At 45.7% G+C, this 17595-nt stretch overlaps 1 protein-coding gene across 1 annotated transcript; it reads left to right on the top strand.

Moving 5' to 3' along the window:
- The first annotated feature begins 14228 nt into the window (after positions 1-14228).
- On the top strand, positions 14229-15807 carry LOC131185510 (apelin receptor-like). The gene has a single exon (XM_058158014.1). The coding sequence runs from the start codon at positions 14385-14387 to the stop codon at positions 15555-15557; it is 1173 nt and encodes a 390-aa protein (XP_058013997.1). The 5' UTR covers positions 14229-14384; the 3' UTR covers positions 15558-15807.
- Positions 15808-17595: the final 1788 nt, after the last annotated feature.

The following is a 17595-nucleotide window of genomic DNA, read 5'->3' on the forward strand; positions in this document are numbered from 1 at the left end:
TGGGAATGAAACAGAGATCCATAGATCGTAGAATAACAGCCGAAGAGGTTGCAAAAAAACCAAAAAAAAAATGCTTTTAAAATGCGCTCCCATAGGGAGGGTCTCCTCAGGGTGCCGTCAGCCAAACAATGTCGGCTGGCGACCCCCAGGGGGAGAGCCTTCTCTGTGGGGGCACCTACCCTCTGGAATGAGCTCCCTCCCGGATTCCGTTAACTTCCTGACCTCCGGGCCTTTCGCCGCGAGCTGAAGACGTATTTATTCTTCCAAATCAGGACTGGCATAATATGGGTTTTAAATTGGATTTTAAATGGGGGTTTTATATCATGTCTTTTATAGTTTTAATTTGGCCAAGGTTGAAATAAGTTTTTTAAATGGGTTTTATTGTATATTGAATTGTATTTTTATCTGGCTGTTAACCGCCCTGAGTCCTTCGGGAGAAGGGCGGTATAAAAATTAAAATATTATTATTATTATTATAAAAGCCTTTGACGATCAGGCAACTCAGCTGGGATCGTCGGAGGCTTTGAAAAGCATTTTTTCTTTGGCCAAAGTGGTTGTGGAAAAAAATGCTTTTAAAAGTAAAAAAAAAAAAAGTTGGCCGCGCCCACCCAGTCACCTTACACACACACCCCACCAAGCCACGCCCACAGAACCAGTAATAACCACCAAGCCACGCCCACCCCACCAAGCCATGCCCACAGAACCATTTCACCCCCTGCCAGAACTGAAACTGAATTTGATGGCCTTTCTACTGTATTGCTAGGAGTTCTCCAATTCTTCCTAACAGTGGGAACAATTAGCCAGTGGAAGAGCTTGCCACCAGAAGTTGCAGGTGCTCCAATACTGGAGGTTTTTAAGAAGAGATTGGATAGCCACCTGTCTGGGATGGTCTTGGGCAGGGGTTGGCAACCTTAAACACTCAAAGAGCCATTTGGTCCCATTTCCCACAGAAAAGAAAACACCGGGAGCCACAAAACCCTTCCCGTGCCTGACTATTTCTTGAGCGGCCACAAAACGAGCAGATGTAGTTGAATTCAACGTTCTCTTTTCTTCCGAAACTTTTTTCTTTTCTTGGATTTACCCACGGTTGGCCTACCCGGGGGTTGAAAAGCTCAATAAATTGTGTGCCGGCGGGTGTCACACATTGGCGGTTGTGACGCATATTTTGAGTGACAGGGAGCCGCAGATGAGGGGTGAAAGAGCCACATGCGGCTCCAGAGCCACAGGTTGCCGACTCCTGCTATAGGGTCTCTGGTGTAGGGTTTCCTGCCTAAGCAGGGGGTTGGACTAGAAGACCTCTAAGGCCCCTTCCAAATCTGTTATTCTGTTCTGCTCTGTTCTGTTCTGTTCTGTGTGTTATTACAGTGATTTTAAGGAAGATAAAATGCTGAGCTGCTCTTGCTCCTTTAATTAAAGGTTTTCTTCTCTGCAGCACTTGGGTTAATTGCTCCCAATTGCTCCTGATTGGCGGGGTTAGCCGTTAGTGGATCCCTTCTTTCTGGCCCCTTAATTAAGTTGTGTTGTTTTCTGTTCTGGGGATTGAATGTGGAAGCTTTTAATTGCTGGGTTGTTGGTTTTTTTGTTGCTGTTTTTTGTGGCTGTCTTTTGCTAGGGAAAAAAAATGTTTAAGCTTGCCGACCCCTGAACTAGCCATGCCCAGTTCCTGCAACCGTTCTTCATATGTTTTAGCCTCCAGTCCCCTAATCCTCTTTGTTGCTCTTCTCTGCACTCTTTCTAGACCCTCAACTGCATGATAGCAGCATTTCAGTATTTATTTTATTTATTTATTAATTTGATTTTGAAGGGCTGCCACAAAGAGGAGGGTGGGGGCGGGAGGGTCAATTTATTTTCAAAAGCACCTGAAGGCGGGACAACAAACAATGGATGGAACTTAACCAAGGAGAGAAGCAACCTGGAATGAAAGAGAAACTTCCTGACAGTGAGAACAATTAACCAGTGGAACAGCTGGCCACCTGAAGTTGTAGGTGTTTCGTCCCTGGAAAGACTGGACAGCCATTTGTCTGGAATGGGATAGGTTCCCCTGTTTGAGCAGGGGGCTCGACTAGAAGACCTCCAAGGTCCCTTCCAGCTCTATTCTGATTCTGACTAAATCACAGCATGTGAGATCATGGCTTAACCTGACTGTCTGTTTCCGTTCTTCTTCTTCCCCCCCTCCCCCGTTCCTTTTGGGTTCCATCATTCCAAAGCAATTTTTTTTAATTATTATTATTTGAATTTATATCCCGCCCTTCTCCGAAGACTCAGGGCGGCTTACAATGTTAAGCAATAGTCTTCATCCATTTGTATATTATATACAAAGTCAACTTTTATTGCCCCCAACAATCTGGGTCCTCATTTTACCTACCTTATAAAGGATGGAAGGCTGAGTCAACCTTGGGCCTGGTGGGACTTGAACTTGTAGTAATTGCAAGCAGCTGTGTTAATAACAGACTTACTTAGTCTGTTGAGCCACCAGAGGCCCAGGAAATTTGGCCCCCAGGAGAAAAATCTTGGAGACCCAGAGGGGTGAAGAGTTCTTTTTATTTTATTTTATTTTATTTATTTGTCACAACAGTATATATAAGCATAAGCATGAAATAACTATACTATATAAAGCATATATATAATCATAAGTATGTAGTAACTATATGAAATCGGATACAACCAAAGGGAACATTAGGACAGGAACGGGGGGCACGTTTGTGCTCTTATGCACGCCCCTTACAGACCTCTTAGGAATGGGGTGAGGTCAACAGTAGACAGTTTTTGGTTGAAGCTTTGGGGATTTGGGGAAGAGACCACAGAGTCAGGTAGTGTGTTCCAAGCATTAACAACTCTGTTGCAGAAGTCATATTTTCTGCAATCGAGATTGGAGCGGTTCACATTAAGCTTAAATCTATTGTGTGCTCATGTATTGCTGTGACTGAAGCTGAAGTAGTCTTCGACTGGAAGGACATCGTAACAGATGATTCTGTGAGTTAAACTCAGGTCATGTCAAAGGCGGTGGAGTTCTGCCAACCATCATCCCCGTTTGTGTATTCGGAAGCAGCAGCTCCCCCAGCCACCCCACCCCCTTCGAGACCCTACTGGAAGTTGGAAACCAATTTGGGAGGGTAGCCTGTTCCATCTCACCCTTGTCAGTTTTATATCTCGGGCTTGCAAATTTTATCTGGCAGGATCTTTGAATGAGCGGTTGGCTTGTTTCAGGAACTCTCTCGCAAAATAAACACCCTCGGAATGCATTTGTGATCGATTGGCTTTCTCTATTCGCAGGACATGCTAGTCTTTCCCAAAATAAACCCATGATGGCTCAAAGCGACGCTACAGAGCGCTGCACACCAGAACAACTAGACACAAGAACAGTTTTTTTCCAAACGCCATCACTCTGCTGAACAAATAATTCCCTCAACACTGTCAAAATATTCACTAAATCTGCATTACTATTAATCTTCTCATCGTTCCCATCACCCATCTCCTCCCACTTATGAGTGTAACCTTGTTGCTTGCATACTTATGATTTATATTGATATTGTTTCCTGATTGCTTATTTGTAGCCTAGGACTATCATTAAGTATTGTATCATTAAGTGTTAAATTTGTACCCGATGACTATCATTAAGTGTTATACCTTGATGAAGGTATCTTTTCTTTTTATGGACACTGAGAGCATCTGCACCAAGACAAATTCCTTGTGTGTCCAATCACACTTGGCCAATAAAATTCTATTCTATTCTATTCTATTCTATTCTATTCTAGTCTAGTCTAGTCTAGTCTAGTCTAGTCTAGTCTAGTCTATTCTATTCTATTCTATTCTATTCTAGTCTAGTCTAGTCTAGTCTAGTCTAGTCTAGTCTAGTCTAGTCCAGTCCATTCCATTGCATTGCATTGCATTCTTAGCTGCTGTTTTCTTCCTTTCCTAGAGCAGATGAGTAAATCTGAAGTCCTTGGAGGTTAAATTATCCCTCGTCCTCCTTCCCATGTCCTACCAGTGGTCCTTGGGCCAGATGAAAACTTGATTTCTCAACACCTTTGCCAGGAAGAAGAAGACCCAAAACCTCAGGCCCGATGACTAAATTTATCTCTCTGCAGCTGGCCGAGGTGTGTTTGTGTCTCTCTGGGTGTGTGTCTCTTTCTGTTTATTTATATTTATTTATAAATAAATATACAGGGACGCGGTGGTGGCTCAGGGACTAGGACGTTGAGCTTGTCGATCGAAAGGTTGGCAGCTCGGTGGTTCGAATCCCTAGTGTTGCCGTGTAACGGGATGAGCTCCCGTGACTTGTCCCAGCTTCTGCCAACCTAGCAGTTCAAAAGCACGTTAAAAAAAATGCAAGTAGAAAAAATAGGGACCACCTTTAGTGGGAAGGTAACACGTTCCATGTGCCTTTGGCGTTGAGTCCTGCCGGCCACATGACCACGGAGACGTCTTCGGACAGCGCTGGCTCTTCGGCTTTGAAACGGAGATGAGCACCGCCCCCTAGAGTCGGGAACGACTAGCACGTATATGCGAGGGGAACCTTTACCTTTACTTTATATATATATATATATAATATATGCTTGTTTTTATCCCAGCAAATGCTGCCTGGGGCCGGTTTATATTCTCAGCTTCCTCCTTCGCTTTCCACAGAGAGTTGACTGATTGTAAGTCCTTCCTCCCCATGTCTCATCTTGCTTTCTTTCTTCTCCAACTGGACCCTCGTCTTCTGGAAGACAGTCAGCGGAAAGGCAGGTTCCTGTTTATGCCTGCCTGCTGGCTCAGGGTAGGGTGACCTCTTTGCCCTCGGCTCCTCGGTGACCCTGGCTGAGTTCCACCAGAGCAGCCTCTTGGCTTTGCAAAACATCCCTTCCCGAGGAACAATAGTCCTTCTGCTCTGCCCTGGCCCACCCAGGCCTTCAAGCTCAAGAAGTCGGTCCATGAAGTTTGCAGAGCGCTCTTCCTCAACTGTTGGCAATTAATTTACTTTTATTTAATTTAATTTATTTACATTTATACCCCGCCCTTCTCCGAAGACTCAGGGCGGCTTACAGTATGTTAAGCAATAGTCTTCATCCTATTTGTATATTATATACAAAGTCAACTTATTGCCCCCAACAATCTGGGTCCTCATTGAGTAGCCTTCCCCCTCCTGGAGTTCCCCACCCAGGTTCGTTTAACAGCCGGGGTTCTTAATTTATCAACTGGGGCAGCAACGATTCCCTTAAGCGAACGGTGGCAAGAAAAGTCGTAAAACGGGCCACTGAGCAAACGTCTCACTTCACGAGAGAAATTTTGGGTTTCCTGTGGTCAACTGTGCTCAGTTTTCTGCGCTCAGGGGCTCAATAGAAATAGAACAACGGAGTTGGAAGGGACCTTGGAGGTCTTCTAGTCCAACCCCCATGGCTTAGGCAAGAAACCCTACACCATTTCAGACAAATGGTTGTCCGACCTCTTCTTAAAAATTTCCAGTGTTGGAGCACTCGCAACTTCTGGAGGAAAATGGTTCCACTGATTAATTGATTTGGGATTAGAGAATAACAGAGTTGGGGAAGGGATCTTGGAGGCCTTCTAGTCCAACCCTCTGCTCAGGCAGGAAAACCCTTCACCATGACAGACAAATGGTTGTCCAATCTCTCCTTAAAAACTTCCAGTGTTGGAGCATTCGCAACTTCTGGTGGCAAGTAGTTCTACTGCTTAATTGTCCTCATGCTAGAGCAGCGGTCTCCAACCTTGGTCCCTTTAAGACTTGTGGACTTCAACTCCCAGAGTCCCTCAGCCAGCAAAGCTTTGCTGGCTGAGGGACTCTGGGAGTTGAAGTCCACAAGCCTTAAAGGGACCAAGGTTGGAGACCTGCTGGCTGAGGGACTCTGGGAGTTGAAGTCCACAAGTCTTAAAGGGACCAAGGTTGGAGACCCTTGTGCTAGAAGAAGTTTCTCCTTAGTTCTAAATTTCTTCTCTCCTGGATTCATTTCCACCCATTGCTTCTTGTCCTGCCCTCAGGTGCTTTGGAGAATAGCTTGCCTCCCTCTTCTTTGTGGCAACCCCTGAGATATTGGAAAAACTGCTATCCCTGCTACCAGTTATGGTCATAAGTTGAGGACTACCTATACAGCTTTCCCTCCCCCCATCCTGCCTCCCAAAGATAATTCAAATTTGGGTTGGGAAGTGGTATTCCAGGAGCTTCCCAGCAGGCGGTTTTTTCCATTTCTGAATTTGGCCTGTGAGAAAGAGAGCTCGCTTTTTTTTTAGCAGCCTCTTGACAGATGTGATGAAGCCAGACGTTTAAAAAAAGGACTGATCCTGGGAATATACGAAATTTCTCCACAATAATCACGTCTGCAAGGAAAATGTTGTTTTATCGGTGCCAGCCTGTTGGTGCAACTAAAAGGAGGTTGGAGAACGTCATGGCCGGGCAAACCACGTCCATCTTTGCCATTTGATTTCACTTTGGGAAAGATGGAAAGAAACGAGAAGACGAACTCATCAACTTTGCAGACGCCACCAAGCTGGCAGGAATAGCCGACACTCCAGAAGAAGATAGGCTCAGGATACAGGAGGATCTTGACAGACTTGAACCTTGGGCGCTATCTAACAAAAGGAAATTCAGTGGGGAAAAAACGTCAGGTTCTACATTTAAGCAAAAAAAACAAAATGCACAGGTACAGTATAATGTGGTACCCTGCTCAATAGTAGTACCTGTGAGAGGGATCTTGGAGTCCTAGTGGACAACCATTTAGATATGAGCCAGCCGTGTGCAGCAGCTGCCAAAAAAGCCAACACAGTTCTAGGCTGCATCAACAGAGGGATAGAATCAAGATCACGTGAAGTGTTAATAACACTTTATAAGGCCTTGGTAAGGCCACATTTGGGATACGGCATCCAGTTTTGGTCACCACAATTCCTAGAGGAATATACAGAATAGAATAGAATAGAATAGAATAGAATAGAATAGAATAGAATAGAATAGAATAGAATGGAATGGAATGGAATGGAATGGAATGGAATGGAATGGAGTAGAGTAGAGTAGAGTAGAGTAGAGTAGAGTAGAGTAGAGTAGAGTAGAGTAGAGTAGAGTAGGATAGGATAGGATAGGATAGGATAGGATAGGATAGGATAGGATAGGATAGGATAGGATAGGATAGAAAATATGGAATGGAATGGAATGGAATGGAATGGAATGGAGTAGAGTAGAGTAGAGTAGAGTAGAGTAGAGTAGAGTAGAGTAGAGTAGAGTAGAGTAGAGTAGAGTAGAGTAGAGTAGAGTAGAGTAGAACAGAACAGAACAGAACAGAATAACAGAGTTGGAAGGGACCTTGGAGGTCTTCTAGTCCAACCCCCTGCTTAGGCAGGAAACCCTATACCATTTCAGACAAATGGTTTATCCAATCTCTTCTTTAAAAACTTCCAGTGACAGTCCTGTAATAAACCATCCACTCTGGCCAAAAGCAATTTTCGCCCATCTTCTCCAGGACTCGTCCTTTTGGGTTGGAAGGGTTATTATCTCTCTTCCTTCGGGGTGGGGGGTGGGGGGAGAGGAAATTAAGGGCCAGGAATGGGCAGAACGGCAGTTTCCACCTGAGTTAAGTGTTAATTAAAATCCCATCACCTTCCTGAATAAGGGGCAGGAACCTGCCTACCCTGGGGGTGTTTGTAGAAATTAGAAGGTTGTGGGGTTGTTGTTGTTTTTCTTTAATGCCCCTTGGGGAAAACCTGCAGTAAAACGGTCACACCTGGTTTACAGAGGGAGATGGCTATCAGGTGTTTTCATTGTCACCTGTAGCAGGTCTAAGAATGGTTTCCCTGGAGGGACGAAAGACTCATATTTGGCAGGACAGGGAGATCTGGGGGGGGGGGGCCTTGGAAAGGCAAATCCAAGCTTGCCTTTAGTGATTTTGGGTTTGCGGGGGCGGGGGCATGGAAATGATTTGAAATGGTGTCTTCCCTGTCCCCAGAGTGACCTTTCTCAGCATCCGTAAATTTAAGTTAGGTAGAATTAAATTTATTTATTTTTTTTTTTTATTTATTGTTTAAATTTCTATACCGCCCTTCTCCCAAAGGACTCAGGGCGGTTTACAGCCAAAGTAAAACAATTAATACAAAAATTAAAACCAGTTTAAAAAGGAAAAATTTAAAGTTGGCTTTTTTTATTTATTTATTTTAATTTAATTTAATTTAATTATCCATAATGATTAAATTAAATTAATTAAAATAATTAATTTAATTATTGGAATGCAATGAGTCCAATATCTCAGGGGTTGCCCCAAAGAAGAGGGAGTTGAACTATTCTCCAAAGCACCTGAGGGTAGAACAAGAAGCAATGGGTGGAAACTAATCAAGGAGAGAAGCAACTTAGAGCTAAGGAGGAATTTCCTGACAGTGAGAACAACCGATAAGTGGAACAACTTGCTTGCAGAAGTTGTGAATGCTCCAACAATGGAAATTTTTAAGAAAATGTTGGATAGCCATTTGTCTGAAGTGGTGTAGGAATAGCTTGACTCCCTCTTCTTTGGGGCAGCCCCTGAGATATTGGAACACTGCTATCATGTCTCCCCTGGTCCTTCTTTTCATTAAACTAGACATACCCAGTTCCTGCAACTGTTCTTCATATGTTTTAGCCTCCAGTCCCCTAATCATCTTCGAGGACTGGAGGTAGGTAGGTAGGACGTTGTCAGTGACAGGTTTTTTTTTTTTTTTAATTTGCATTTATATCCCGCCCTTCTCCGAAGACTCAGGGCGGCTTACACTATGTCAAGCAATAGTCTTCATCCATTTGTATATTATATACAAAGTCAACTTATTGCCCCCAACAATCTGGGTCCTCATTTTACCTACCTTATAAAGGATGGAAGGCTGAGTCAACCTTGGGCCTGGTGGGGCTTGAACCTGCAGTAATTGCAAGCAGCTGCTGTTAATAACAGACTGTCTTACCTGTCTGAGCCACCAGAGGCCCAGGTAGGACGTTGTAGCAGATAATTTTGTCCCACTACGGTTAAGTAAACCGGGGGGGGGGAGTAAAAAAGAGAAAATATGGAGTAAAAAGAAGGCAAAAGGTTGTAGAAAAAAATGCTTTTAAAACGCTCCTCTGATGATCCCAGCTGAGCCCCGCGATCATCAGAGGCTTTTTTTGAAAAAACTTTTAAAAGCATTTTTTCAAAAAATGCTTTTGAAAGTAAAAAAAAAAAAAACCTCTGATGATTGCGCAGCTCAGTTGGGCATGGAGGGCGGGGTAGGGATTTTTGCCATTGCTACCGGATCGGGCGATTCGGTCCGAACCGGGAGCATTTCACCCATGCCCCCCCAACATCCACTGCTGGAATTCCAGACAGATTTGGGTTGTCGAAATGGAATGAGGGAGGCCGGTCCTTTTCTCCCAGCCATTCTCACACACTCCCCTCCCCCACTCCACCCCCTCACCCCTGGGATGGCTCCCAGAGCCAAGATATCTCTGCTGCCATTTCAGTCATCAGCCCCCTTATCGCCTTCAGGGAATGCAATTTGGCAGGCCTTGGAAAAACACCGGGAAGGGAAAGGAAAACAGGCTCGGGAGGGTCCGAGAGCAGCAAGCAACCCTCCTTGCCTTCAGCAAACGAACCGGGGAGAGACTACTAACTGCAAAGTTGAAGCTCTCCAAGATACGGAAGGCAGGCGTCGGAAATGGGAGCACCGTTGCGCACACACCGAGGAGAAGCAGTTTTGGTGTGCTGCTCTTGTTCAAAGCCCTAATGTGTTTTGATGGGCATTTTATTTTAGCACATATAATAATAATAATAATAACAGAGTTGGGAGGGACCTTGGAGGTCTTCTAGTCCAACCTCCTGCCCAGGCAGGAAACCCTACACCATTTCAGACAAATGACTATCCAACATTTTCTTAAAAACTTCCAGTGTTGGAGCATTCACAACTTCTGCAGGCAAGTTGTTCCACTTATTGATTGTTCTAACTGTCAGGAAATTTCTCCTTAGTTCTAAGTTGCTTCTTTCCTTGATCAGTTTCCACCCATTGCTTCTTGTCCTGCCTTCAGGTGCTTTGGAGAATAGCTTGACTCCCTCTTCTTTGGGGCAGCCCCTGAGATATTAGAACACTGCTATCATGTCTCCCCTAGTCCTTCTTTTCTTTAAACTAGACATACCCAGTTCCTGCAACTGTTCTTCATGTGTTTTAGCCTCCAGTCCCCTAATCATCTTTGTTGCTCTTCTCTGCACTCTTTCTACAGTCTCAATATCTTTTTTACATATTGTTCGGGTTTTCTCCCGTGTAAAATTGGAAGTGTCTTGGCAACGTTTCGACGAAGTCTCATTCGTCATCTTCAGGCTTCAGCTTCGTGCTTCTGGGAGCAATATATATATATATATATATATATATGTATGTATGTATGTATGTATGTATGTATGTATTTGTTTTCTGAGGTTTTCGCGGGTGTTTGTATGTAGGTCTTTGGTTATTCGGGTTTTCTCCCGCGTAAAATTGGAAGTGTCTTGGCGACGTTTCGACGAAGTCTCATTCGTCATCTTCAGGCTTCAGCTTCATGCTTCTGGGAGCAATTTCGAAATACGAAGCTGTAAGCACCTAGCCTGATGATGACGAATGGGATTTCGTCGAAACGTCGCCAAGATACTTCCAATTTTACGCGGGAGAAAACCCGAATAACCAAAGACCTACATACAAACACCCGCAAAAACCTCAGAAAATATATATATATGCAGGTCTTGGTATGTTCGGGTCTTTTCCCGTGTAAGATTGGAAGTATTTAGGCGACGTTTCGATGAAATCTCACTCATCATCTTCAGGCTTTGGCTTTGTTCTTATGTGAGCAAATATAGATATATATATTCCCTGAGCCAGGAATTCTGGGAGTTGAAGTCCACGCATCTTTCCAGCTTGCCAAAGTTGAGAAAACACCGTTTTAGGGTAACGGCTGGAAGGATGGACATCTTTGCAGGCTTCATCGAGCAGGTGGTCTCCTCCTCCTTCCTCTTCCTCACCGGGCTGGAGGACCTGGTAACCATCCCAATGGAAGGTCCTTCTGCTTTCTTTCCCCCGCTCCCCAATCAGCAGAGCGGGATGTAATTAAGGGGACCGTCAGGCCATGCGCCTCGGTGTGCAGCTCTGCCATGCTGAGAGAGAGACAGAGGGAGGGGGGATCCATGGCATCGGTCCATTTCTGCTGCCATGTGAACGGGGGACGAGGGGGAAAAAAGGATTTACAGCCTCTTGTTGAGGGGTTCTCACAGAGAGAGAGGAGGAGGGGTGCCAGGCCTAAGTGCTTGTGCCCTGACGAATGAATGGGGCATCCGGTTTAGAAAATTCCCACACGGAGGCTAGCAAGAAGTCACAGGAGCCTCCCTTGTGCCTTCTTGGGGTTCTGAATCCTCTTTGTGTCTCGGGAGGTGTGCAGGGGGAGGGGAGGCGGTGGGCTGCGCGCAGAGACAGCCCAAGGCCCTGATGGGAGACCAGGCTGGGTTGCAGAGATCTGAACGGCCACCTGAAGGCATCAAAGAGCTCCATTCAGCCATTCAGTTTGGCCATCTGGGTTTTTTTTGCAGCTGGAGCAGGCAGCCAAAAATCTTTTGGGGGTGTCTGAGCCAGCACACCCAATGAACACCCATCACCAAAACAACAACAACAACAACAACAACCACCACCACCACCTCACAGTTGTTTCAGAAGCCAATAACTTGATTTTTTTTTTTATTTGCATTTATATCCCGCCCTTCTCCGAAGACTCAGGGTGGCTTACACTATGTCAAGCAATAGTCTTCATCCATTTGTATATTATATACAAAGTCAACTTATTGCCCCCAACAATCTGGGTCCTCATTGGAATTGAAGATTTGAACAGGACTTCCTGGCTCCTCTTTCGAATAGAATAGAATAGAATAGAATAGAATAGAATAGAATAGAATAGAATAGAATAGAATAGAATAGAATAGAATAGAATAGAATTTATTGGCCAAGTGTGATTGGACACACAAGGAATTTGTTTTGGTGCATATGCTCTCAGTGTACATAAAAGAAAAATAAAAAAATAAAAAATACCTTCATCAAAGGTACAACATTTACAACACAAATGACGGTCATAGGTTGCAATTTAACCCTTAATGATAGCAACAAAAAGTTACAGTCATACAGTCATAAGTGGGAAGAGATGGGTGATGAAAACGATGAGAAGATGAATAGTAGTGTAGATTTAGTAAATGGTTCGACAGTGTTGAGGGAATTATTTATTTAGCAGAGTGATGGCCTTCGGGGAAAAACTGTTCTTGTGTCTAGTTGTTCTGATGTGCAATGCTCTATAGCGGCGTTTTGATGGTAGGAGTTGAAACAGTTTCAACTCCTACCAACAATATTCAACAATATTTGGGGCCTCTGGTGGCTCAACAGACTAATGCAGTCTGTTATTAACACAGCTGCTTGCAATTACTGCAGGTTCAAGTCCCACCAGGCCCAAGGTTGACTCAGCCTTCCATCCTTTATAAGGTAGGTAAAATGAGGACCCAGATTGTTGGGGGCAATAAAAGTTGACTTTGTATATAATATACAAATGGATGAAGACTATTGCTTGACATAGTGTAAGCCGCCCTGAGTCTTCGGAGAAGGACAGGATATAAATGCAAATTTAAAAAAAAAACACAAAAAAAATGGTCCTTCTTTCGGTTGGGACCCTTCTCTGCTCGTTTGCATGCCCAGAGACCCTGACACAGAGAAGGGCTCTATTTCGGGGAGTTCCGATTGGCCCCCAAAAAGAAGAGCACCAGAACTCACAGAAACTTAGAAAAATGTTAGTTGGTCTAAGCGCAATCGCAGCAGCACTTCTAGACTGCTTCACAACGCTTTCCAGACCTCCCTAAGCAGTTTACAGAATCAGCCTCTTGCCCCCCCACACCCAACAATCTGGGTCCTCGTTTTACCGACCTCGGAAGGACGGATGGAAAGCCGAGTCAACCTTGAGCCTCTCAGGATCGAACTGCTGGCAGTGAGCAGAGTTAGCCTGCAGTACTGCATTCTGATGATAGATAGATAGATAGATAGATAGATAGATAGATAGATAGATAGATAGATAGATAGATAGATAGAATAGAATAGAATAGAATAGAATAGAATAGAATAGAATAGAATAGAATAGAATAGAATAGAATTTTATTGGCCAAGTGTGATTGGACACACAAGGAATTTGTCTTGGTGCATATGCTCTCAGTGTATAGATAGATGGATGATAAATAGATAGATGATAGATGATAGTTAGATAGCTAGATAGATGAGAGAGAGAGAGATGATAGATAGATAGATAGATAGATGATAGATGATAGATGATAGACAGACAGATAGATAGATAGATGGATAGAGATAGATGATAAGTAGATAGATGATAGATGATAGTTAGATATAGATAGATGATGGATGATAACTAGATAGCTAGCTAGATGATAGATAGATAGATAGATAGATAGATAGATAGATAGATAGATAGATAGATAGATAGATAGATGAAATAGATGGATGGATGGATGGATGGATGGATGGATGGATGGATGGATGGATGGATGATAGATAGATAGATAGATAGATAGATAGATAGATAGATAGATAGATAGATAGATAGATGATAGGTAGATAGATGATAGAGGATAGGTAGATAGCTAGATAGATAAGATGGATGGATGGATGGATGGATGGATGATAGGTAGATAGATAGATAGACAGATAGATGATAGGTAGATAGAGGATAGAGGATAGCTAGATAGCTAGATAGCTAGATAGATAAGATGGATGGATGGATGATAGGTAGATAGATAGATAGATAGATAGATAGATAGATAGATAGATAGATAGATAGATAGATAGATGATAGGTAGATAGAGGATAGAGGATAGAGGATAGATAGATAGCTAGATAGCTAGATAGCTAGATAGATAAGATGGATGGATGATAGATAGATAGATGATAGCGGATAGGTGGGTAGGTAGGTAGGTAGATAGATAGATAGATAGATAGATAGATAGATAGATAGATAGATAGATAGATAGATAGATAGATAGATAGATAGATATAGAGGAGGAAGAGAGGGAGAGCAAAAGCAATGGCTCTTAGATTTCTATACCGCTTCACAATGCTTTCCAGCCCTCTAAGCGGTTTCCAGAATCAGCCTCTGGGTCCTCATTTTACCCAGCGTGGAAGGAGGGAAGGCTAACGGAGCTATTGTCTCTGTGGGGTTCCCCCCCCCCTTCCCGGCCAAGAGCTTTCATCACCACCCCTCCCCCTCTTTCAGCGAAGGGCGGGGTCAGGCTCGGAGCCCTCTTTAAGCGCCCCCCGCGCGCCCGCCCGCAAGCCAGCCGGGGCTGAGCGGCCGTCGGAGGGGGCAGAGAGCGCAAGGGTGGCCGGCAAGCGCAGCGCAGCGCAGCGTCGGGGAAATGGAGGGTCCCTTTTACGACTACGACGAGGAGCCTCCGGGTAACTGGAGCGAGGCCTGGGGTCCCGGGGGCTGCCCCTGGGAAGAAGCGGAGACGGACTGGGAGCTCTCCTTCTCGTTGCTGCCCGTCCTCTACATGTTGGTCTTCGTGTTGGGGTTGTCGGGCAACGGGCTGGTCATTTTCACCGTCTGGCGCGGCCCGCCGGGCAAAAGGCGCTCGGCTGACGCTTACATCGGCAACCTGGCGCTCGCCGACCTGGCTTTCGTGGTCACCTTGCCGCTTTGGGCGGCTTACACGGCGCTGCGCTTCCACTGGCCCTTCGGTTCGGCGCTGTGCAAGCTCAGCAGCTACCTGGTGCTGCTCAACATGTTCGCTTCGGCTTTCTGCCTGGGCTGCCTGGGCTTCGAGCGGTACCTGGCCATCGTGCACGCCCTGCCGCGCTCCGCCGGCCGGCTGCCATCCTCTTCTTCTTCTTCGTCTTCCTCTTGCGCATCCCCGAGGCCGCGCACCTGGACGCTGCTCTCGCTGGCCGCCGTGTGGCTCTTGGCCGGCTTGCTGGCCCTGCCGGCGCTGCTGTTGCGCCAGACGCGGCTGAGCCCTCGCGGCGGCAACGGCTCGGCGGTGGAATGCGACATGGATTTCAGCGGTTTAGCCGGCAGCGCGGAAGAGGCAGCCCGCTGGCTGGCAGCTCTGAGCCTGGCCACGACGGCGCTGGGTTTCGTGGTGCCGCTGTTGTTGCTGACGCTTTGCTACTGCTGCATCGGAGCCGCCGTCAGCCGCCACTTCCAACGGCGAGCCCGCAAAGAGGAAAACCGGCAGCGCCGGCGGCTTTTGCGCATCATCGTCACGCTAGTTGCCGTCTTCGCCTTGTGCTGGCTGCCTTTCCACCTGTTGAAGAGCCTCTACGTGCTGGCTTGGGTGGGCTTGCTGAGTTTGCCCTGCGCCTGGCTGGATCTGATCCTGCGCCTCCATCCTTACGCTACCTGCCTGGCTTACGTCAACAGTTGCTTGAACCCCTTCCTCTACGCCTTCTTCGACGGCCGCTTCCGCGCCCAGTGCCTGGTCTTGCTCGGTTTGCGCCCGCCACGCCGCGGCCCCGCCGGCTCCGTCTCTTCCACGCTCAGCGGCCAGACGCAGAAGTCGGAGCTGCCATCCTCGGGCACCAAGGTTTAGAGGAGGCTTGCGCTCTTCCCCGGCTTCAGGATCGCTTGCGCGCCCGCCTTTCGAGAGACGGAGGAGGGGGTTTGGGCCGGGATCGGCAAGCCGGCGCCCGCCTGGACCCATCCCGTCTTGAGAACTTTTTTTCCTTTCCCTTCCGACTGGTTTTAACTCGCGACCCCGGGAACGCCACCGTTTCGGGGCAGGTCCTTGCGGTGGGCAACTCCCTTGTAATCCCAATAAAAGTTTTGTTTCTTCAGGGAAAAAAAACAACCCAAAACAACGAGAGTCGGTTCTTGTCTTAGCTGGTTTTGCTCTGGCGCGGAGTTTTGGAAAAAAAGCGGGGAGGGGGGGGAGTTCGTCCAGGTGGGGTGGGGAGAAGCGGCTGATGCCTGAAGCCAAGCTAGATTCAGAATAGAGAATAAGAAAATTTGGAAAGGGTCCTTGGAGGTCTTCTAGTCCAGCCCCCTGCTCAAGCAGGAGACCCTATACTATTTCAAACAAATGGCTGTCCAGTCTTCTTCTTAAAAACCTCCAGTGATGAAGCACTCACAATTTCTGGTGGCAAGCCGTTCCACTGGTTAATTGTCCTCACTGTTAGGAAGTTTCCCCTGAATTTCAGGTTGCTTCTCTCCTTGATTAGTTTCCATTCATTGTTTCTTGTCCTGCCTTCAAGGGGCTTTGGAAAATAAGTTGGAAAATGAACTCTTTGTGGCAGGCACACGAATACTGGAACACTGCAGTCATGTCACCCCTAGTCCTTCTTTTTCACTAGATTAGACAAACCCAATTCCTGTAACGGTTCATGTTTTTGCTCCCCTCTGCACTTTTCCAGTCTCAACCACTTTTTAAAAAAATAAATAAATAAATAAACAAACTGGATGCAGTTATTCCAGATGCTAAAGTTTTACTAAAGTTTTATAAAGCGGTACTAATAGTTCACGTGATTTTGATTCTATGCCTCTGTTCGTAAGAACCAAGGATTTTAAAATCAGACTGTGCTTAGATTTTTTATTTATTTATTTACATTTATATCCCGCCCTTCTCCGAAGACTCAGGGCGGCTTACAGTGTGTAAGGCAATAGTCTCATTCTATTTGTATATTTACAAAGTCAACTTATTGCCCCCCCCCAACAATCTGGGTCCTCATTTTACCTACCTTATAAAGGATGGAAGGCTGAGTCAACCTTGGGCCTGGTGGGACTAGAACCTGCAGTAATTGCAGGCAGCTGTGTTTTAATAACAGGCTTCTTACAGCCTGAGCCACACCGCGGCCCTATTTTGATAACAGGGACTTCAACCTTGGCAACTTTCAAGACTTGTGGACTTCAACTCCCAGAACTCTGGGAATTGAAGTCCACAAGTCTTAAAGTTGCCAAGGTTGGAGACCCCTGGAATAAACCGCAGATTATCTCCGCAATTTGTTTGTCTAATGTCTGCCAAGGCAGGTTTCCTGCAACTTACTTTGCCAATACAACCTTAGGAAGTATCTGAAAACTAGGTGTGAAAATGGTTCTCTCTTGGTAAAGTGATGTTCTTCTAGAGCCTGGAGTGATTTATGTCCTCCCTCTTTGTAAATCTTGAGTGTGTTGCCAACGTATTAAAAACTATTTTGGGTCATTCGGGATGTTCTCGTGAATTTGCCCCATTCTTTACAAAACAGAAACTCATGGAAGCCTATAACCGTTGCTGTTCTCATGCCAATTTTAAATTCTGTGAGCTGCTGTGATCCTGAATGCTCTCATTATGAGCCAAACAATTCCTACTTTCTCTCCGAGAGTCTATAAATCTATATCACATTTCCTTGTCTGCTTCTTCTTCTCATTTCTAACCCCTTGTTTCCCCCCCCCCCGCCCCATGGAGCAGGGGAAGCAAACTCCTCCTTCCAAATCCCCTGGATTCACTCTTGGTTCAAGAGTCAAGAAAGCTCTTAGGTATTTGATCCCTTAAATCCCTGTTCTCTGCCCACTCTTTGCACAACTCCTATTAGTACCTTTGCTACCTGGGACCAGAGCCCCAGCTCTTCTTACCCCACGCAGACCCCCCTCCCTTT

This window comes from Ahaetulla prasina, chromosome 15, assembly GCF_028640845.1.
Source record: "Ahaetulla prasina isolate Xishuangbanna chromosome 15, ASM2864084v1, whole genome shotgun sequence".
In the NCBI taxonomy this organism is placed as follows: Eukaryota; Metazoa; Chordata; class Lepidosauria; order Squamata; family Colubridae; genus Ahaetulla; species Ahaetulla prasina.